Source organism: Podarcis pityusensis (assembly GCF_964106645.2).
Source record: "Podarcis pityusensis genome assembly, chromosome: 13".
Classification (NCBI taxonomy): domain Eukaryota; kingdom Metazoa; phylum Chordata; class Lepidosauria; order Squamata; family Lacertidae; genus Podarcis; species Podarcis pityusensis.
Genome location: NC_138038.1, coordinates 14,490,225 through 14,513,014, shown reverse-complemented (window position 1 = coordinate 14,513,014; position 22,790 = coordinate 14,490,225). Strand labels below are relative to the sequence as shown.

The window sequence follows — 22,790 nt, the reverse complement described above, 5'->3', positions numbered from 1 at the left end:
TCTAATGTCTTATTATGAACTGCTTTGAGATTTTTATGAAAGGTGAATAAAAAGTAATTTAAATATAGAGAAAACAGTTTAATAATAATTTAGAAGCCTGCTGATCTTGTTAATGGTCTCCTCTCGGTACCTCTGATTCTGGCCGAATATTTTTGCTTAGATTCTCCATCTGACCTTCAGACTTTCCCCTTTTCCATTCAAATCAGTGGAGCATGTAATACAGTCAAGAGTCTTCGGTCATGGAGCCATTGGCAGAGTTGTCTTATTGTTCAGACTATAGAAGAGTCCTGATTCACAAGCTCTTATGTTGGGTGGGGGGGATTACCACCCAGGCCAATTAGTGCTCAGAGACTTATTTAACAATTTGACTGATTACCCTGCAGTTCCTTCCTTAAACTAGAGATTGGGAATGGTGCACAAACTAAATCCCCACCTAAATTGTAGTCAACTACTCCGCGAATATTTGGCCTGTAAATTAGCCTGTTCAATTTTTGGAATAAATGCACTAAATTTTGCTCTGACTGTCCAGGTTCAGGATTTAATGTGTCAGTTATGGCATGCCAATTAACTGCCTGTATAGATCTCAGATTTTTCTAGCACTTAACCTCAGTCCATTTGTCTGTAGGGATTTGCTTCTTGCCCTATATTCCTTGTGGGTAAGGTGGGCAAATATTCTCCTCCTTTCTAAAATGTCGTTTTGTGACTCACTAACAGTAAGAATGACCAGCCATCCCACTCAGTGGATGGAGGAATAAGACTGCATTGTTGTTGTTGTTTAGTCGTGCCCAACTCTTCGTGACCCCATGGACCAGAGCACGCCAGGCACTCCTGTCTTCCACTGCCTCCCGCAGCTTGGTCAGACTCATGTTTGTAGCTTCGAGAACACTGTCCAACCATCTCGTCCTCTGTCATCCCCTTCTCCTTGTGCCCTCCATCTTTCCCAGCATCAGGGTCTTTTCCAGGGAGTCTTCTCTTCTCATGAGGTGGCCAAAGTATTGGAGCCTCAGCTTCATGATCTGTCCTCCCAGTAAGCACTCAGGGCTGATTTCCTTCAGAATGGATACGTTTGATCTTCTTGCAGTCCATGGGACTCTCAAGAGTCTCCTCCAGCACCAGACTGCGTTAGAATGTTAATAGCCAAGATATCAGTAGGTATGTAAAAGCATCCATTTAGGAGCATTTATTAGAAAGGATACACCCAAAGCCTTCATTCAACCTTTATTTATTGTTATATCAGGATCAAAACAATATCTGGGCACCATAAAAGCGAAATGTACTTTTTTCTCCCTTCCCTGTCTTATTAAGGGGTTTGTGTGCTCTCATTTCTCGTCAAGCAGATCTTGTAAGTCAGGAAATAAAAGACAAGAGGTGTTTCCCATGCACCCTTTTAAAAATAATATCTTTGGACTGAGTTACAGATGGGTAGCCGTGTTGGTCTGCCATAGTCGAAGTAAAAAATTCTTTCCTGTAGCACCTTAAAGACCAACTAAGTTAGTTCTTGGTATAAGCTTTCGTGTGCATGCACACTTCTTCAGATACACATGTATCTGAAGAAGTGTGCATGCACACGAAAGCTTATACCAAGAACTAACTTAGTTGGTCTTTAAGGTGCTACAGGAAAGAATTTTTTACTTCATCTTTGGACTGATTTATGCTCCTGCCATGTGTAATGGAGTGTGGCTGATAAATCCTTAGAGTTGCCTCTTGAGGCTTTGGGCTTCTTTCAAAAGATCACCAGGGGTCTTTCCTTAATGTTCCTTTCACTGACAGCTGTAGTAAGTGATGGACCATTGTGAGACTTGGTTTTTTTAATCTCTGGGGACCCCTCTCGTTTGTTTCTTAATCTCTCATTTGCTGGCCGAACCTGCTCCCTTCTCCTTCCTCCTTGTGGTTCCATTTGTTTCCACTGCAAATGAGCTTTGTCAGTGTACTTAATTCCATCACTTAATTTTTTTTTTTTAAGATATTTATTAAGATTTTCAAAATATTATATTACAAAATAAAAAAAAAGAAAAAAGAAAAATACAAAATAAAAATAGTTAAAAACAATTCAGTCTTTCAATCACTTATCTTTCATTTGCTTATTTCCTGGACCTCCTCACGCCTCCCTTTTCTGTATTCCAATTCAGTTTGTTAGTTCAGCAAATCCCTCCCCTCTTTGTTTATCCTAATCTTCAATCTTAAAGTATTGTAACATTAGATTTTTACCTATTAATAGTCCATTTTTTCATATTCCCTTATAACATTACAGCTAGAAACAACTTAGTTTCTATCCAACATCATTCTAACATTCATTAATTTTACAATATTTCTGTAAATAGTCTTTAAACTTTTTCCAATCTTCTTCCACCGACTCTTCTCCCTGGTCTCGGATTCTGCCAGTCATTTCTGCCAGTTCCATATAGTCCATCACCTTCATCTGCCATTCTTCCAAGGTGGGTAGATCTTGTGTCTTCCAATACTTTCCAATAAGTATTCTTGCTGCTGTTGTGGCATACATAAAGAAAGTCCTATCCTTCTTTGGCACCAATTGGCCGACTATGCCCAACAGGAAGGCCTCTGGTTTCTTTAGAAAGGTATATTTAAATACCTTTTTCATTTCATTATAGATCATCTCCCAGAAAGCCTTAATCCTTGGGCACGTCCACCAAAGGTGAAAGAATGTGCCTTCAGTTTCTTTACATTTCCAACATTTATTATCGGGCAAATGATAGATTTTTGCAAGCTTGACTGGTGTCATGTACCACCTGTATATCATTTTCATAATATTCTCTCTTAGGGCATTACATGCCGTAAATTTCATGCCTGTAGTCCACAACTGTTCCCAGTCAGCAAACATAATGTTATGTCCAACATCTTGTGCCCATTTAATCATAGCAGATTTCACCGTTTCATCCTGAGTATTCCATTTCATTTAATTCCATCACTTAATAAACCAAGCATCTAGTAGAAATGCCTCTTCTCTTCACCTCGGCCAGCATGAAATGTGTAGCATGTCGTTTGTCAAACACTTGCCATAGCAAACCTCTGAATGCTTTTTTAAAAATAAATAAAAATTGTTGAAGCAACCCTGAATACAATCATTTCCATGCAATGCTTGCTTTTTCATTTAGATAGCTTGGCCTTCCCCAAGTTATCAACGTACAGATGCTGTTGGATTCCAGCAGCCGTCAGTCCAACTGGCATGGCCAGTGCTCAGGGCTGATGGGAGTTGCAGTCTAAAACACCTGGAGGACATCAGGTTGGGGTAATAATAATATAATAATATTTTTTTTATTTATATCCCACCTATCTGGCTGGGTTTCCCCAGCCACTCTGGGCGGCCCCCAACAGAAAATTAAAAGCACAATAAAATGTCAAATGTTAAACATTTCCCTAAACAGATGCCTTCAGATGTCTTCTAAAAGTCTGGTAGTTGTTTTTCTCTTTGACATCTGGTGGAAGGGCGTTCCACAGGGTGGGTGCCACTACCAAGAAGGCCCTCTGCCTGATTCCCTGTAACCTCATTCTCGCAGGGAGGGAACTGCCAGAAGGCCCTCGGAGCTGGACCTCAGTGTCCGGGCTGAACGATGGGGGTGGAGACGCTCCTTCAGGTATACTGGGCCGAGGTCGTTTAGGGCTTTAAAGGTCAGCACCAACACTTTGAATTGTGGTTAGCCCTAACCATGTTTAAGACCAACATGGAGGAAGAGGAGCATGCAATTCTCTGGCTTGTTTTCTTTGCAACGATTATCCGATTTGGAGTATTACATTTGCACTGCCCTGCCCTTGCGCCTTGGCTCTTAGCACTAAAATTGTTGTGTTCTTCACTGCCTCCCACTAGGAACCATACTATGTCCGCTGCATTAAGCCTAATGACAAAAAGTCACCACAGCTGTTTGATGAGGAGCGTTGCAGGCATCAGGTGGAATACCTTGGACTCCTGGAAAATGTCAGGGTCCGAAGAGCAGGTTTCGCCTATCGTCAAACATACGAGAAATTCCTTCACAGGTAAGGAAAGATAAAACTGACTAGCCCTCAGATGTTTGGGGACCATCTAGAGGCTTGGCAGAAATGACTGAAATGTATCGTGTTGAGTGGTACTGGCTTTATATACCCCCTGCTTTATTTTGGAGAATAAACTAACTTGTATAGGGATTTATTTATTTATTTCAAAAAAAATTTACAAAGTAATAATCATAAATAAATAAGAATAAAAATGTGCACCCCGCCCCGAGACCATTCCATTGTAACTATCCAACCTCCCAAAATTTCAAAACCTCTTGCGATGGTTTGACCCATTTCGGTTTTAACAGTACAAATTCTACAAACGCCTTCCATATCTCCTCAAAATCATTTCTCCTGCATATTCCCCATCTTACCTTAATAGCACATGTTAATTTATCATTAATAGCTATATCCCACACCTCTTTATACCATTCTTCCATTTTATATTCTGCTTGCCCCTTCCACTTCCTCGCTATAATAACTTGTGCAGCTGTCAATAAATTTGTGAGCGAGTCCTTCACAGCCTGCGAACCTTCCACCCCCATTGCAAATGGATAATAATGCTACCTCTGGACTTTCAGCCAGCTTTAACCCAGTGATTTCTGTTATCTCCTTAAACACCCTTTGCCAAAAAAATAGTACACATTTACACATATAGGGATTTTGTTGGCATTAATGAGAATAGTTTCACCAAGCCAGTTTTATAGACCTTTAATAGAGGTGTGGAGAACCTTTGGCCTTCCAGATGTTGCTGAACTACAGCAACTCATCATCCCATGGCATCTGCCATGCTTGCTGGGGCTGGTGGGAGTTATAATTCACCAGTATCTAGAGGGCCATTGGTTCCCCACTTTTAACACCTCTGCTTTAAAATCTTTTGCATGTAGTTTTGTGGTCATAGCTTTGGTTTCTTAGAGAGCAGCTTGGTATCATCCCTGTAGGATAAATTCAATGTCCAGAAGTTGTGCGGTTCTCCCACTACATCTTTTCTCCCAAGAAATATTTTCCCCATCCGCGGTTAGCAAGCAGAGAGCTGGAACCAAGAGCAAGAGTTTGGCTGTCTGAATATATCAGATATTTACGCCATGGGCTCCCTGTGGCAGAGCAGGAGCTCCTCAGCAGATCTAAATGAAAATGGATGCGCATGCATGCTCCCAAGTGCACACTCCGGTGCAAAGCTATACACCATTTTCGGCAAAGCACCTTTCTGTATGACTGAATATGTGAGTTGCAGCTTCTTTAATTCCAAAGAGATACCGAGGTCACCTTGGACACCGAATGCTGCTATTTATGCTGGTGATAAGCTGTTAAAGCTTGAGCAAAGAAATTCAGATGGGAGAGCAGGGCTGCCTTGTAGTGTGCCTCTGCTTTAACTTGGGGAGTGGCTGCCGAGACCATATAACACTGGTCCTGAAAGACCTACATTGGCTCCCAGTATGTTTCAGGGCACAATTCAAAGTGTTGGTGCTGACCTTTAAAGCCCTAAATCATCTCGGCCCAGTATACCTGAAGGAACATCTCCATCTCCATCATTCAGCCCAGATACTGACGTCCAACTCTGAGGGTCTTCTGGCAGTTCCCTCCCTGCGAGAAGTGAGGTTACAGGGAACCAGGCAGAGGGCCTTCTTGGTAGTGGCGCCCACCCTGTGGAACGCCCTCCCGTCACATGTCAAGAAAATAAACAACTATCTGCCTTTTAGAAGATATCTGTTTAGGGAAGTTTTTAATGGTTGATGTTATATTCTGTTTTTATTCTGTTGAGAGCCGCTCAGAGTAGCTGGGGAAACCCCGCCAGATGGGCGGGGTACAAATAAAAAAATATTTTTATTATAGGCAGCCCTTTCCTGTCTTTGGCTAGGATTTTGTAAGGCATTCTTGGGCCATATGGACAACTATACTCAAAGCCAGCTGTGAATTCTCTGTCTTTTGGCTCCAGGAGACAACTGCTGGAAGATACTGTTCTCGAGCAGGCAAGGGCAGAAGATTTGCCAATTGTTGCACCTCTTCTTGCTTTCTGTGCCTGAAAAGGCCTCTGACTTAAGCACCCACAATGCCTGTTGACTTGCTAGGCTGGTGAAGGTCCTTGTTCAGTCCCAAGAGTCCTTGGCAGATATGAATAATTCTGCTTGATCCAGGCCCCACCCTCTTATCAACTGAGTTACTCTAACCCATTGAGCGTATTTATCTGGAGTTTCATTCTGCAAAACTGGAACATCCTTCAAGCTTGGTAGTCAAATAGGCCATTCAAATGATCTGTCAAACAGTAAGATGACACTCCGTGGAACATAAACCAGTTCGAACCCAGTTCGACTGACGCCTGCACAGGTCACTGATTCCATTATCTGCATTTGCAATTCCTTTCCATGTGAAGTGGAAAAAGATAAAGTCCCATCGCATTTGTTGAGGTCATGCTGGGGATGCCCTGGTAATAATAATAATAATAGTAATAATTTTTATTTATACCCCACCCTCCCCAGCCAAGGCCGGGCTCAGGGCGGCTAACAAGCAATAATAAAAACAAATTGAATGAATACAACTTAAAAACAAAATTAAAATACAACATTAAAATATTGAAACCTCATCGCAGGAGGAGAAAGGAAAAGAAAGAGGGGGAGGGAATCAAATTGGCTCCAAGCCAAAGGCCAGGTGGAACAACTCTGTTTTACAGGCCCTGCGGAAAGAAATCAGATCCTGCAGGGCCCTGGTCTCATGAGGCAGAGCGTTCCACCAGGCCGGAGCCAGAGTTGAAAAGGCCCTGGCTCTGGTTGAAGCTAATCTAACTTCCTTAGGGCCCGGGACCACTAGGGTGTTGCTATTTATGGACCTTGAGGCTCTCCGTCAGGCATACTGGGAGAGGCGGTCCCGTAGGTACGAAGGTACATACTGGCTCCCAGTATGTTTCCGGGCACAATTCAAAGTGTTGGTGCTGACCTTTAAAGTAAAGTAGCCCTTTACCATGATACTGATGAGTCTGGGAGTGAGCAGAGATGGCAAACACAACTCCAACAGTGCTTTCTTTTAAAATTCTGGTTTGCAGGTACAAGATAATCCCTGAATTTACTTGGCCAAATCACAAGCTCCCATCGGACAAGGAGGCTGTGAAAAAACTGATTGAGCACTGCGGGTTCCAACACGACGTGGCCTACGGCAAGACCAAGATTTTCATCCGCACGCCTCGGACACTCTTTACATTGGAAGAACTACACGCCAAGATGCTTGTGTGGGTTGTTCTCTTCCTACAGAAGGTGAGAGGCAGTAGCAAAAGCTGCTCTAAAATAACCCAGCTCTAGCCACTGTGGGCCTATTAAAGGTGGCAGTATGGCCTGTGGCAGATTCCCAGTGCACTGTTAACTTAATCTTTATGCTGAACCTGATTTGTAGGGAAAGGGTTCCAGTTCCATTTTGGAGTCGGCTGTTAATGCAAATCCATTTCCCACGATATTCATTAGAGAAGCAGTTCAAACACTAGCCTCCAAAGTTTTCCAAGGGCTACAAGTCTTGTGTCAGGTAATTACTGTATTTTTCGCTCTATAAGACGCACCAGACCACAAGACGCACCTAGTTTTTGGAGGAGGAAAACAAGAAAAAAATATTCTGAATCTCAGAAGCCAGAACAGCAAGAGGGATCACTGTGCAGTGAAAGCAGCAATCCCTCTTGCTGTTCTGGCTTCTGGGATAGCTGCGCAGCCTGCATTCGCTCCATAAGACGCACACACATTTCCCCTTACTTTTTAGGAGGGAAAAAGTGAGTCTTATAGAGCAAAAAATACGGTAGTTGGTTTGTCGAATTAGCCATCAAAATCCGAATTCAGCACAGGGGAACTGGGCACTTTTAAATAAACTGGGCTAACTAAGAAGACCTGTGCAAACCTGATTTGCAGCAATAAGCAGTTAGTATGTTGTAACTTTAAAACAATTATTGACCTTTGCTTACCTTTAATCCAATTAGAAAGCTGGTTATGGTACAAGAGGAATGGACAAGGCAGGGGTGGCATTTTGGAGCAAGACAGAGAGGGACGTGATTGGGCATAAAAGTTCCAGGGCACCCGTCTGGGGCCGTATTTTCTAACAGAGGACACCAGAAATGAGGGCTTGAAAAGCGTGTCATCTCAAACATAAACCGCATCCCTTGTAAATCCAACTTTGTAGCCTTTTTGTGCAAGCCACAACCAAAGATAGGAATAGTAAAAAAGCACACTTGTGATGATTGCTTTTAATAACCTTTTTACGTTGTGATTATAATAAAACACAACATCGTAAATCTGCTCAGAATAAGGGATAAAATTAATGACGTTTCTTGCAGTGGGAGGCCTAGAAACATCAGCACTGGTATGTTCTGTTTTGTGCATAGCAGTACTCACAAAGTATAAACGGTTGTTACTCCAGCTTGCATCTCTGTAGGACAAAGGCAGGACTGATTCCCGTAAATGATCCCTTTTGCTATTGCTTGTATGACAGCTTTCCCCACTGCTAGAATGTCCCAGTGGGTGAGGGAGGGAAATGGTTGCTGCTTTGCAGTAGCTTGCCCCTTTTACTGTTGCTACCAGCAGGAAGTAGGAAATTAATTTTTAATGTAATGCTAGAATATTGATTCATTACAGCGCACATTAAGTAAACAGAAAAGGGGATTTATGGAAGTGTGATGGGCCTTGTGATGCCATAGATTTCTTTGGAAGGACTTGATTTTCTAAAACAAAAAAAGAAAGAAAGAAAAGGTAATTAGAGGCCTTACCTGGCTTGAAATGCTTTGGAATTGTTATTACATAATTCCTTAAAGACCTATATAGCTTAGCCTAGTTTTTGCTCCATCATTCTTCTACTTAGGACTGCTACTTGTTTACCAGCAGATGGAGCCCTTGCAGGCTTCCAGTGAAGAGATGAAGATTAAGCTTCAAATAAAAAATAAGACAAAAAAATGAGGCAGTTCAGTTTCTGTGTCACTTTTGTGTGCTTCTTCAGAATGTTTAATAGTTAGCAACTCCCCTTTTTATTTGCCGCTGAACTAGCTTTTGTTCCTCCCCCAATCTGTCTCCGTCTTGCACATTATGTGCAAAACGTGACTGTAGAAAATACTGGAAGAAACTGCTTGCAGTCCTGAGGCGCAAGAATTTTTGGGAGATTGAGGAAAATGAGAGAGGGATGCAGAATTTTGTTGATGGAATGAACCACTGCTCTTGGCTCACTAGAGAGTCTGTGGAGGGTTCTGGGTTTGCAGTCTTGTGATGATGTTGCTGTGGTTGTTGTAATATGCAAGAGAGATAGATGGTGATCATGGCAACCTTGCTTTCTGTCCATCATTTTCTGTCTTTCATATTTTGTGTACTTCACAAGACTCAGCTGATGGGGCTAAGCACGTCATAGTTCAGTCTCCCCTGCTTAATGGAACTTGGAGGGTTTATTTATTTATTTGCATCTACAGTCAAACCTCGGTTCTCAAATGGCTCCATTTTCAAACATTTCGGCTTCCGAACGCCAAAAGCCCAGAAGTAAAAGTTCCAGTTTTCGAACATTTTTCAGTACCCGAATGTCCGACGCGGCTTCTGTTTTGAGTTTCCCTTTTGAATTGAGGCTTCTGCTTTCAGTTTTTGGTTTCCGAAAGTCAAACGGTCTTCCGTAACGGATTACGTTCGAAAACCAAGGTTCCACTGTATAATCTTTCCGCGCCAAGTGTCCAAGGCAGCTAAGAGTAACAATATGCAAATGCAATAGAAAAGCAAATGAAGTAAAATGACAATTAAAAGAGCAATAAATAAACGCAAGGGCGGGTTTAAACAAAGCAGCAAAACGAATGCCCCTCAGCGATTTTGAAGGCTTCTACTGTCCAGTGAAAAGCCAGCTGAGAAGAGACTAAATAGGCCTGGTCAAGAAGCGAGTTCAAAACGCTGGTGCAGCCACTGAGAAGACCCTTTCCAGTATCCTTGCCAAATGTGCCTCGTGTTGGTGTGACCCAGAAATCCATTATTTTCTGAGAACCTTAAAACTAGGCAGGTTCTTGCATGAGAAGTCATGTTCCAATGTTTAGGAGAATGCTCCCCAACATGATGCTCTCCTGATGTTTTTGGACTACCCTTTTCATCAGCCTGTGCTGTCCTGGGGCGGATGGTAACTCTGGCTCAGCATACGGAGGGCACTACATTGGGGGAAGGTGGACTTAGGGCTTTGAGTATCATCTGAAATTTCTGAACGCTGTTCTGAAGACTTATTCAGGTCCCACGAGAGGCAGTGATGGCCACCCATGTGGATGGCTTCACAAGAGGTTTGCACAAATTCATGAAGGCTATGGCTATTAGTTTCTGCTAGCCACAATGGCTGTGCTGTGCCCCCATGGTCAGAGGCAGTAACGCTTCTGAACACTACCGTATTTCTCGCTCCATAAGACGCACTTTTCCCTTCCTAAAAAGCAAGGGGAAATGTCTATGCGTCTTATGGAGCGAATGCATGGTCCCTGGAGCCGAATTGCCCAGGAGTGAAAAGCAGATCATGCAATGGCGCAAAAACGTGGTTACAGAGCACGGATCCACATGGATTCCCAAACTCCAAACTCACCGTCAGATCACATGTCTGTGGCCACAGCATGAACCACAAAAATCATACAGCCACTGTTTGGTTCCGAATATATTTTTTTCTTGTTTTCCTCCTCTAAAAACTAGTCGCGTCTTATGGTCAGCTGCGTCTTATGGAGCGAACAATACGGTAGTTGCTTGTCCTTTTATGGCTATTTGAGTTGGTTAGAGTTCAGTCCCCATAGGGGACGTCTGCATATTTCTGCATTGCAGGGCGTTGGACTAGATGATCCTCAGGGTTCCTTCAAACTCTGCACTTCTTTGATTCTATGAAACCACAGGAGGTTTTTGCGCTTATGTCCTGCTTGTGGGTTAGCTACTGCGAGAACAGGTTGCTGGTCTACATGGGCCGATGACCTGGTCTGGCAGGCTCTTCTTACTATTCGGAGGCAGTCCCAGGTAGAGTGTGCATGTTGTTCTAATCCGAATGAGATGTAGCCGGGGCATTTGTCACCATGGCTAAACCGGACGTTTCAAGGAAGGGGGTACAGATGGTGCCCTGGCCTCAGTTGAGCAACAGCGTATGCTTTCTTTGCCATTGCCATTCAAAGTGTCATGAATAATTGGGGTGGGGAAGCTCAGAGGTGGAATTCTCCAGCTGCTTCATGTTCAACCAGTTATCTATTTAATAAGTGGTTTGCTTCAAGTAGCTGTATGATACCTCTATGAAAATAAACACAAGCAGTGTTATCTCAGCGTTCTCTCTGAAAAGAGCCGGCAGGACTTAAATAGCAAATGTAATGGTGTCTCTTCAAATCAGACTTCTAACACCTTCTTCTTCGCCCTGATCATCCTCGGGTTGACTATTCCTGTAATGCAGACTCAAGCCATTTAGGACGCTGCCAAGCTTTGCTTCTATCAGAAACCATTACAGTTAGTTCCCCCTGCCACCTCGTCCTTTTATAAAGGCATTAGGTTTGGTTGCATCTGTGAGGTTGAACTGCTAGACTCCATGCAGTTGTGCAAGAAGACAGGCTTATTAATGTTTCAGCCCGGCACACAGGAATGTCCCTTTTGTTGAAAGGGCTGTGTGTCTGCCATCCTTTCCAGTATTGTGAGCTGACGGTGTCCCCCCCCCCCCTTCTCTCATCCATCCCCCCCCCTTTGCCTTGAGGCATTTTATTTCCCCAGACACTCCTCTCAGGAGGCTTGTCAATCAAGACCCTGCAGCTGCTGTTGCCGTAGCAACATGGCGGTGGTGGTGGAAATAAGTAGATGGGGAGAGCAGATGAGAACAAAAGCTGCGGCTGACTTGTCATAATTTAATATTTTGCTTTTCTCTGTCCCAACATGCCCTTAAAGCTGTACATACTAGGAATGGGTGAGCTGCCAAAAGAAGAAGAGGCGGCTTCCACTATTAACAAAAGACTGCGTTTTCGTATTAGATTACAGTCCAACAGCTGTAATCAGAGAAGGGCTTCTGCACAGTGACCCACATCAGGGATGATATAAGGGGTTTGCCATCGATTTAGAAGGCATTTTCCTGTCTTGTGTGCTGGGGTTGTGGAAAGAAGTAGAAATGGGAATTGTTCTGTATCTGATGTAACATACCTGACATGCCATTACGTAGGGATCTTCAGCCAAAATCCTCCAACGTTTCTGAACACCCATTGCTGCATTGCAAAGGCCATTTATTCCTGCCTTTAGCCCAGTGCTTGGGCCACACATAAACTTGGAAACCAGTATGTTTAACAGGCACCTACATTGCACACTGAAGTCTGGATATATGAAGAACTCTAGTTTAATGAGTAAGCCAAGTTGCATGTGCCCTGCCCCCCGAGTATAGTATCAGTTTCACAGAACCACATTTATTCTGTGTGCAGCAATACAATATCCACTTTTCTGACTCAAACTGTGGTGTCCCTAACGCTAATTAAAAATGGAGCAGGGGAACAGGCATTGTCTCTGACCCCATAATTAGTGAGGCACAGTAGGAGAACCTTCATAATTTTATCAGTTTCCACTTTGAATATAAAACTGAACGTCTTTTGTGTTCCTCGTTTTGCAGAATTTTGCCCCTCTCCAAGGGCTCTTTTACCTAATTTTGGAGCCTAGCAGCTTAGAGGCATAATTTTTTTTTCTGCTGCAATATCAACAGCAACCTCTGAAGAACAGATCCCATTTGCAACGCTCTGGAAGCCATACAGCAAAGCTCGTGCCCGTGTGGAATTTATCTTGCTAGTTTCAGTTTTGGTGCCTGGAGGATCATCTGTGCTTTGACAGTGTGAAATGTTGTTTGCCTAGCAGCTCAGGCGACTGTGAAGCAGGGTTGGTAGGAGAGGGCACATGTGCGTCTGCTGTAGCAAGCACGAAAATATTTTTGCAAGGTTCGTACAACCATAACATGTCTCTGTGTTGCACTGTTGGCATTTAAATTTCAGAATGAATTACTCGGTTTTGGCGTGGAGTTTCTGTGTATCTGTTGGCTTGGGGTTTTAGGCGCTTGGATCTAGTGGAGGAAATCTTCAAGGGCTAACACAAATGCTTTTTCCAGTGAAATTGGAGTTGCGAGGAACTTGCTGAGCGGAATCTAAATACAGACATCCTGCCTCTCTTTTCTGCCAATGCCCCTCTGTTGACAAGGACGGTAGATGCTAAAAGAATGTTTATGATTTGTTTCCTCCATGGCCCCATCCTATCAGCGTCTGTTCATAGCCAGAGCCTCGTTACTTTTTAATGTGGCTTATTGTTGATCTCTTTAAGGTGCAAATAGTCCTATCATTCTGGTTATCCACACAAAAGCCCCCTAAGAGGTAGTCTCTACTAACGCCTTGCAGTGATGGGGGGGTCTAAGCAAAATAGCATAATAATGTTATAAGGGTACCCTTGTCCAACCCCCTTTTATGAAAGGTTCATTCACGTGATGCCCGAACAACTGTGATGGGGAAAGTTGAGGTATAGCAAGAAGTTACCTTATTAGATTTATTTCCCATTGCGTATATTGAGCACTGCTAGTGGTAGTGTTGTACTGCAGCATATCTTTCTCCTGAGCCAAACCATCCAGTCTGCGAGGATTAATACAGTAGTTACTAAAAAGGGGGTGGTCTTCTTCCCTCTCCCCTTTCAAAAGTGTGGTTCATAGGTGATGGTCTTTCAGATGCTAAGTTCTGACATCCTGCACAACACCAAAGACAGGGCATCCTAATTGAAGCACTCCTAACAGATGGACGTCCATTCTTGAAAGGCTTCAGTGAAGATGCCAGCTTCCTTGTTGTTGTTGTTTAGTCATTTAGTCGTGCCCATGGACCAGAGCACGCCAGGCACTCCTGTCTTCCACTGCCTCCCGCAGTTTGCTCAAACTCATGCTGGTAGCTTCGAGAACACTATCCAACCATCTCGTCCTCTGTCGTCCCCTTCTCCTTGTGCCCTCCATCTTTCCCAACATCAGGGTCTTTTCCAGGGAGTCTTCTCTTCTCATGAGGTGGCAAAGTATTGGAGCCTCAGCTTCAGGATCTGTCCTTCCAGTGAGCACTCAGGGCTGATTTCCTTAAGAATGGATAGGTTTGATCTTCTTGCAGTCCATGGGACTCTCAAGAGTCTCCTCCAGCACCATAATTCAAAAGCATCAATTCTTCGGCGATCAGCCTTCTTTATGGTCTAGCTCTCACTTCCATACATCACTACTGGGAAAGCCATAGCTTTAACTATACGGACCTTTGTTGGCAAGGTGATGTCTCTGCTTTTTAAGATGCTGTCTAGGCTTGTCATTGCTTTTCTCCCAAGAAGCAGGTGTCTTTTAATTTCGTGGCTGCTGTCACCATCTGCAGTGATCATGGAGAAAGTAAAATCTCTCACTGCCTCCATTTCTTCCCCTTCTATTTGCCAGGAGGTGATAGGACCAGTGACCATGATCTTCGTTTTTTTGATGTTGAGCTTCAGACCATATTTTGCGCTCTCCTCTTTCACTCTCATTAAAAGGTTCTTTAATTCCTCCTCACTTTCTGCCATCAAGGTGGTGTAATCTGCGTATCTGAGGTTGTTGATATTTCTTGCAGCAATCTTAATTCCGACTAGGGATTCATCCAGCCCAGCCTTTCGCATGATGAATTCTGCATATATGTTAAATAAGCAGGGAGACAATATACAGCCTTGTCGTACTCCTTTCCCAGTTTTGCCAGCTTCCTTAGGCAGGATTTTTCTTTTTGCATTTGCTTGGTTTTGGAGTTTGGAAGTTCTAAGTCCAACAGCTTTGTTACAGGCATTGCTTACTGACTCATCTCCAGAGCAATTCTTCGAACACTTCTGTGTAGTGCAAGTCCAAGACCTGCTGACTTCACAGTAGCTACAGATTTTGAAGTGGGTTCAAGGTCAGCATTTCATTGGCAAAAGTCCATGCATATTAATTGGGAATCAGTGACACTGAGCTCAGTGAAACAGTTCCAGGTCAATGTACGTCGGGTTGCAGCCCTACTATCGGGTCATGGCATGCCTCGGAAGTTATTTTCACGAAACTCAAGCACATACCGCTTGGCTCCTCGGGGTCAAAACCATGTTGCACTAAATGCATAGTCAAAAACCATGTCGGGGAATTTTAAAAATGTAATAGGAGGCATTAAATTTTCATTGGCACCCACAGGAGCCTTTTATCTCAGGCTTCTTGTGGGTTTGATGAGTGTTTTTCGTCAGGATTACAGCTTGGGAAAGGAGGTTTCATCTTCCATCTTCACATGCTGCAGTCCCAATGAAACACCTCCCACCACAAAGTATTAAAACTTTTAAAACCCCCTGACATGGTTCTTAACTACAAATTACGATCAACGTCTAGAGCCTGATCCTTCTTTGGAAGCTTTGGCCATGTACCAGTCTTATGTGCTTTGGATCCTGTGGTTTTTATTTTTTTGTAGACTCCCTGCCTTTTCCACAGGCTTGTCAAGTTGACAGTACTGTGGGAGGGCCTGGTCCCTTTGCTTGACTCTTCACTGTCACTCCTTGCACAGCACTCATAATTTAGGCTGCAGTGGGGAGTGTTTGCTCTTCGGCTTTTATCAATCTTTTAAATAAGCTGCCTTTTTAATGATGCCTTATGGTAGGTGTTAGAATGGAAGCCACTTCAGATCCTGGAAAGCATCTCACTGCTGTCGTTTCCTTGAACTCGTCTCTTTTTTTGCTAACCATACTGGGCAGAGTGGAACTCTTCTACTTCTCTCCCACACGCCTCCTCCCTCCCTCCCCCCGCCCCACAATTTTACCACCTCCAGAACCATATTTTGAGAAATAATGATGCATGTCACACATTGAAACAGATGGGGCTGTGCTCTTTATTTGCATATTTTAAAGTGAAATGTGTTTGTCATGAGTACAGTTCATCCCCCCACCACCACACACACAGACAATTTTTGGGAAGGGAAGGAATTTTCCTTCGACTGTCAGTAAAAAGTTAAAAACAAACGTGATTCCTAATGTGGGGAGAGTTGGTTCAGAATTCTCACCTTATGGCTGGGGGCTGCTGAGACTCTCATCCGGAGGCCTCACCTTATAGCCCGATCAAGCCCCAAGTTTGATTCAGGAGATAGCCAGATTCTATGAGCAGACTAAATTATAAAACCAGAATGCAAACTCTGTTAAATGAACAGTGACAGCCTGTTCAGCATCTACCGTCGTAGCAGATTTATGAAAATGTGCTACCCTTGCTAAATAAGAAGCTGTGTCCTAATGCCATAGCAGTGACGGGTCAAAGGGAATGGATTCAACAGCAAAGTAGGAAATATGACCTCTGAAGGCCTTTCCAAAAAAACCCAGTGTATATGTTGGGGATAATATCCGGGTAAATATTAAAGAAGCACTAGTACTGGACAAGAGCTAAATGTATGGTAACTATGTTCCTGTACTGGAATGGGAGGGAATAATTTCCACTACACTTTAAGTTGGGGAGGGGGAAGAGATGCAGTAGTTGTATTTCTGTGGGAGAGAGGGTCTTGCTTGTGACTATACTGTGATTGTTCCCGCACACCGAATCACCATGACTTATGGCATGAAATATACCGTATTTTTCGCTCAATAGGACGCACCAGACCACAGGACGCACCGGACCATAGGAGGGGGAGAACAGGGAAAAAAATTTTTTTTCTTGTTCTCCCCCTCTAAAACAAGGTGCGTTCTGTGCGTTCAAGGTGCATTCACCCGAAGCCTCCGGAGCCCAGCGCTGCTTTCCCCCACCGCCAGCCTCCAAACCAGGTCGGGGAGCAGCGCGAAGGCGTCACGCGCCTTCCTGCTGCCCCCCGAGAATGTGGGGCTGGCGGTGGGGGGAAGCGCTGCTTTCCCCCACCGTCAGCCTCCAAACCAGGTCGGGGAGCAGTGCGAAGGCGTCGTGTGCCTTCCCGATGCCCCCCGAGCTTGTGAGGCTGGCGGTGGGGGAAAGCGCTGCTTTCCCCCACCGCCAGCCTCCAAACCAGGTCGGGGAGCTGGTGGGACTGGTGTTGCAGCCTTCCCCCCACCTTCGTACAGCCTTCATAGCCTTCGCAGGGCAGCGGGGTGAAGGCACCCCGCTGCCCTGCAGAGGCTTTGCGCAGCTAACCCCAAGCTAGAACAGCGAGACGGAGCGCTGCGCAGCGCTCCGTCTCCCTGTTCTGGCTTTGGGCTTAACCGCGCAGCCTGCATTCACTCTATAGGACGCACACACATTTCCCCTTAATTTTTGGAGGGGGAAAAGTGCGTCCTATAGAGCGAAAAATACGGTACATAGAATGATTATTCTCTCAAGGATCAGCATCTCTGTTTGGGGCAGAGTGAAGCAACACTTTTAGCTTTGCTTGCTTAACGCTTTTTGTTTCTCTGCCATTTTGTGTTTCGACGATCCCCAAACGGGCAGGAGGTGCTGGGTTGGGTTTGTGATCTAGGTGGGAAGTTGGCAGTCAGGAGACTCTGGCAGGCAAGAAAAGGTCAGTGGAAGCCAGCTATCATAGAAGAGGTGAAGGGAGGAGATGTCAGAAAGCAATTGCAGAGCAGCATCAAATGGGGGGAAAGAGCAGGGACTCACCTTCCAGTCTTAATGGGCAAGAAAGTATATAAGATAAAACACCTCTGATGTATTCTGCCTTCTTTAGTCCAATCTACATTGAGTTTCTGCTCCCATCTATATTGAATCTCTACTCCATTTTGATGAATAATACCTGTCTTCTTTCTCTCCCAGAATATGGCCTTTTGACCACTCAAAAGGCCTTTTGTCAGGGGAAACTCTTGAAGCTTCCACAACTTGGTCCTGGGGACTTGTCTTTTGTTAAGGACTCCCTTTGTGAGTGTAGCCCAGAGGCATGCCTGAACTGGGTAATTGGCCTGGCTGGGAGTGAGGGGGCTGCTTTTTGTTGATCTTTTGACTCTTAGAGAGGTTTGAGTAGCTTTCATAATACGGGCTGAGAGTGTCTCAGATTTTTGAAGAGAATCCCTCTGTACTCCAGATTCGGTCCAGAATGCAAAATCTACCCGGTCAAGTGAATAATTTGCTTCAGTGTTCCCCAAATGCCGAAGGGAAAAGTGGACTCTGCTTTGGGTCCTTGTACTGACTCATCTCTTGAGTGGGTTGGGGCCGGGGAATAGCAACCCTGGCTTATTTTGGAAAGCAAGAACATCCTGCGCCCGCCCCCCCAAGCATTGACTATTTCTTGCTGTGCTACGTGCAGCGGCATATGAAAGGAGGAAAGGTAGCTGTAAGGCAAGCTAAAAAAAAACCAAAACCCCTGCAATAATACTTAAATGCAATTTAGAAAATAAAGCGCTAAGGGCAACAGAAAAAAATAATGCCTGTGGGGAACATGCGTGAGGGTGTAAATCTTTTTTCTTTTTTTAAAAATGGGAAGCTTGACACTTGTGTATGTTGCCACATGTATGCATACATTCATCCTTCAGCAAAGCTCACTGCCCTATGCAGACAAAGAGCTACTATGAACCGAAGAGACCTTGGACGCATTCCAGATAACTGTCATGTGCAAACTTAAAGACTAGCCGATTTATTGTTTCATGTGCTTCCGTGGACTAGAATCCACTCCATAGAAGTTTATAAATGTATTGGTCTTTAATGTGCCACAATGCTCTTTGTTGTGTTTGTTCCAACAAATACGGCTACCGCTCTGCAAGTTGTAACCCACCAAATAGCTTTGCAAGACCACCCACTGGGCAAACGGGTTTACACAAGTGTCGCATTACTCCTCCCGGCAAGTGTGCAGAACAAGCAATCCTCAATCCCTGACTTAGAATTATGTCTGAAGAAGGTTCGTTGTTTTGTTCCAAACAAACCACAAAGTCAAGGTTCGTTCTTGGCTTACCAGTTGTGGTTTGTTAAAGCAAAACAAAGCAAACCATCTTCCTTGGTTCAGATGTCACACTAGGCCAGGGACTTTTATATTCCATTGTATATATTATTTATTGTTTGTATTTGATGTGTTTGCCATGCTGGGCTCATAAATTTAGTGAATACATATTTGTAGCCCACCCTTCACCAAATGGTGTCCCATAGAAGAACAGTTAAAATAAAGTACAATGTAGGGAGCAGCAAAGCAGGCATGATTTGTTCATGCACAGCTAGTCATGGTTTACAGTTGCTTATCAATTTTGTGCAACTTCAAAGTATTTTACTTTAACAATGCCTGTCTCCAACGCATTCTTGATTACTTTCTGTATTTTAGTAGCAATAGACGCACCCACACACACAAACCAAAGCAGGATAGATGAAAAGATGATAATGCAACTGGTAGCTTGGGGAAAAGGCCACTTAAGTTTTGCTCTGGTTACTAAACACTTTGGAGCTCTAGCTCAGGCAGCTCACAGCTTGTGGGCAGCTGCCAAAAAGAACTCAGTCTATCTCATAACATAGCAGAAGAGATGAGCAGCAAAAGTAGCATGCTGAAAGGAGATACCTTTGTGGGATAACAGCAACAATCTTATGTGGTGATGCATACACCAATGCAATATCCTACTTACATTCTCTTTGACCAGTTGTTGTTCCAAATAAGGAGTGGAAATATGTGTGTGGGTGTAGCATTAATGCAGGGTCACTCAATAGGTTGGTTAGAAAATCTAGCATTTAGTCTGACCGCAGTTGGAAAGATGGATTTAAACTCAACGGAGCAGGGTTTCCCCTTGGCTCAGTTTTTGGGGTTGAAGCAAGATTGATGATTCGTTGCTACTGCATGTAGGAAGGTATATCCTAGCTGCTCTAGGTTGACAGAACTCTCTTCCCATGAAGGTTCACCAGTGCCTTAACCTGAGCGTATTTCAGGAGCAGAGTTTAAAAACCAATCTCTTTGATAAGGATATGATAGCTATGGTCAATTGTTCATAAGTGTTTCTTCATTTAAACTTGATACTTTGCTGTTTTTCATTAACTTATTTTGAGACCCCAAGTCTCTGGAATAGGGTAGGACAGTGGTTTTCAACCAGTGTGCTGTAGCACCCTGGGGTGCCTTGAATGATGGTCAGGGATGCCATGGGCAACCACTTGCCTCTGTCCCTCTTTCCTTCCCCCCTCCTCCTCCTCCCAAAGGCTTGCACAGCTGTTTGTTGCAGCTGCCCTGACCACAAGCTCCACAGGCGAATAGTGCCTCTGGGGCTGGCCAGGGGTTGCTGGTTGCCAGGAGCTGAGGCAGCCTCAGAGTAGGCAAGCAGGAGGGTGAGGGAGACCGGGCAGGCTGGCAGGCACTGCGCTGGCCTTTCTTGTGCTTGCTGTGTGCAATGCCTGCCTGGAAGCTGAGTGCCCAGCGCTGAAGGGGAGCCTTTCCACCGTGCAGGCCCAGCAGCGCCCACTGCTGCCTCCCAGTGAAAGGTTCTGGCCTCACGTTCACCTTTGGTCAGTCTCCATTGGGCCACTAAGGCTGCAGGCATCCTCTTCCTAGGCCCCTGTGGGGCAGTGTGTGGGGCGGCAGCAGTGGCCGCCTGGAGGACTCCCAAGGAGAGGGGAGAGGAGAGGAGGCTTAGGGAAGACTCCACGAGGGTGTTCAAAAAAGGGTAAGAGGCTGCCAGCTCTGCAGGCAAAGGGTGACATAACAGGGCTCCTGAGCCCCACAGGGGTGCTGCAGAAAGAATGTGGACTCCAAAAGGTTGAAAACCTCTGGGATAGGATACTATCCACAAAAACATAATGGTCTTAAAACAGTGTTACAATGATTCACACATACTGAGTAGCGTTGGCTCTCGTCTTGAGTTTTCTGGAGGTGGGTAGAATTAAAGGGCTGGATATGTTCCAAAATGGATTGCATGATCTTCTCCCAGTTCAGAATCAGTGAGGCTTGCTTATTAATTCATTGTTGGGACTCTGCAGCAAATATTTTCTCTCCCCATCTGTTTGTCCCTTGTTTCATCATTCCTAGCTTGACGTAATCTATGGTTTAGTGAGGCATGCAGGAAGGACCTCCGCTTGACACAAGCTTCATGAAACAAATAGCTGTGGTGCTAAATTGCCTTGGGTAATTAATTAATCCTACTGTAAATGAAAGTACTGATGCACATCTGTATGGATCCATAAGATGCCAACTCAGGAGCTGAATCAATTTCCCCAGTCAGCCCCTCAGTGAATTGCAGGGCTGTCAGTTCACCAACAGGAGAAACAAAACAAAAAACCCTTTTCCGTTGAACTCAAAGAGAGACGAGTATTGCTTTAATGCAGCACCGGGCAATTTGAAACAGAGTGCACCCATTGTAGAGTTCCTAGAGAACGCTTCATCTAATATGGTTGAAATGTAATACGAGTTGCATGGTGAGAATTTGACATCTACATTTGCCATCTCAGCCATTTGACATCCATAGGGTAGAGGAACAGCAGTTAGGAAATTCTTCACTGTGGAATGTTCTTCCAGGCAAAGGAAATGATCTTTTCGCCAGATCATGAGAAATGACCACTGAATTTGCCAATGTGTGTTTAGTGTTGTCGTATTATTTATATTTAATAAATAACGGTGGAGTACAGGGTCAGATTTAAGGTGCTGCTTTTGACCTTTAAAGCCCTTCACGGCCTAGGACCCTCGTACCTATGAGACTGCCTCTCCTGGTATGCCCCATGGAGAGCCTCAAGGTCCATAAAGAGCAACACCCTAGTGGTCCCGGGCCCTAAGGAAGTTAGATTGGCTTCAACCAGAGCCAGGGCCTTTTCAACTCTGGCTCCGGCCTGGTGGAACGCTCTGCCTCATGAGACCAGGGCCCTGCAGGATCTGATTTCTTTCTGCAGGGCCTGTAAGACAGAGTTGTTCCGCCTGGCCTTTGGCTTGGAGCCAATTTGATTCCCTCCCTCTCTTTCTTTTTTCTTTTCCTTCTCCTCCTGCGATGAGGCTACATTCTAATATTTTAATGTCTCAATATTTTAATGTTGTATTTTAATTTTGTTTTTAAGTTGTAATCATTCAACTTGTTTTTATTATTGCTTGTAAGCCGCTCTGAGCCCGGCCTTGGTTGGGGAGGGCGGGGTATACCGTATTTTGCGCCCCATAGGACGCACCGGCCCATAGGACGCACCTAGTTTTTGGGGGTGGAAATAAAGGGGAAAAAATTTATTCCCCCCCCCCCAGGTGCGAGGCTGGAAGAGCCAGGTCAGGGAACAGCAGGAAGGCGCGCTCCGCCTCCCCGCTGTCCCCCGAGCTTGTGGGGCTGGCGATGGGGAGAAGTGCGCTGAGCCCGGGACTGCAGGCAGCTCTGCGCGGCCATCGGGAGCCGGCGGGACTTCGCGCCCCGCTCCTGATGGCCGCGCAGAGCTGCTCTGAGCCCGGGACTGGAGGCAGCTCTGCACGGCCATCGGAGCCGGTCTCCTGAGGGTTGCGCAGAGCTTCCTGAAGCCTGGAGAGCGAGAGGGGTCGGTGCACCCATAGGACGCACACACATTTCCCCTTCATTTTTGGAGGGGAAAAGGTGTGTCCTATAGGGCGAAAAATATGGTAAATAAAAATTATTATTATTATTATTATTATTATTATTATTATTATTATTATTATTATTTATTATTATTTATTGGACTCCAGAGGGTTCTCCACTCAAGCATGAGGAACTGCCTTCATCTCCTTCTGCCTCGCTGCCCTCTGCAACTGAAACAATTCCTTTCAAAACACCTGCCGGTGTTGCAGCCTCTCTCCTCCAGGTCCCTCTGCCAAACCCACCTTTCTCCCTTAGTAGATAAGAGGGCATTGCTAATGGGATTAGGTCCTACCCCCTGACCTTTAAAGATAGGGATGTAAAAGCTGCTTGCTGAAGGACATCAGCCACCCACAAATTCACACACCGTCTTCCTGCCTGAGACAGGGAGGCAAAGTTTTATTGGCACCCTTC

General features: G+C 44.8%; 1 protein-coding gene across 3 annotated transcripts in view; it reads left to right on the top strand.

Moving 5' to 3' along the window:
- Positions 1-22,790, top strand: part of MYO1D (myosin ID) — a 176,061-nt gene that overhangs the window by 62,856 nt on the left and 90,415 nt on the right. For all 3 annotated transcript variants that reach the window (XR_013978544.1, XR_013978545.1, XM_080976566.1), the window contains exons 15-16: positions 3,824-3,990; positions 7,025-7,232. Coding sequence is in view for 1 of the 3 variants with exons in the window: in XM_080976566.1 (XP_080832692.1) it covers positions 3,824-3,990; positions 7,025-7,232 (375 nt within the window). In the remaining 2 variants the exon portion in view is untranslated. The remainder of the gene's footprint in view (positions 1-3,823; positions 3,991-7,024; positions 7,233-22,790) is intronic.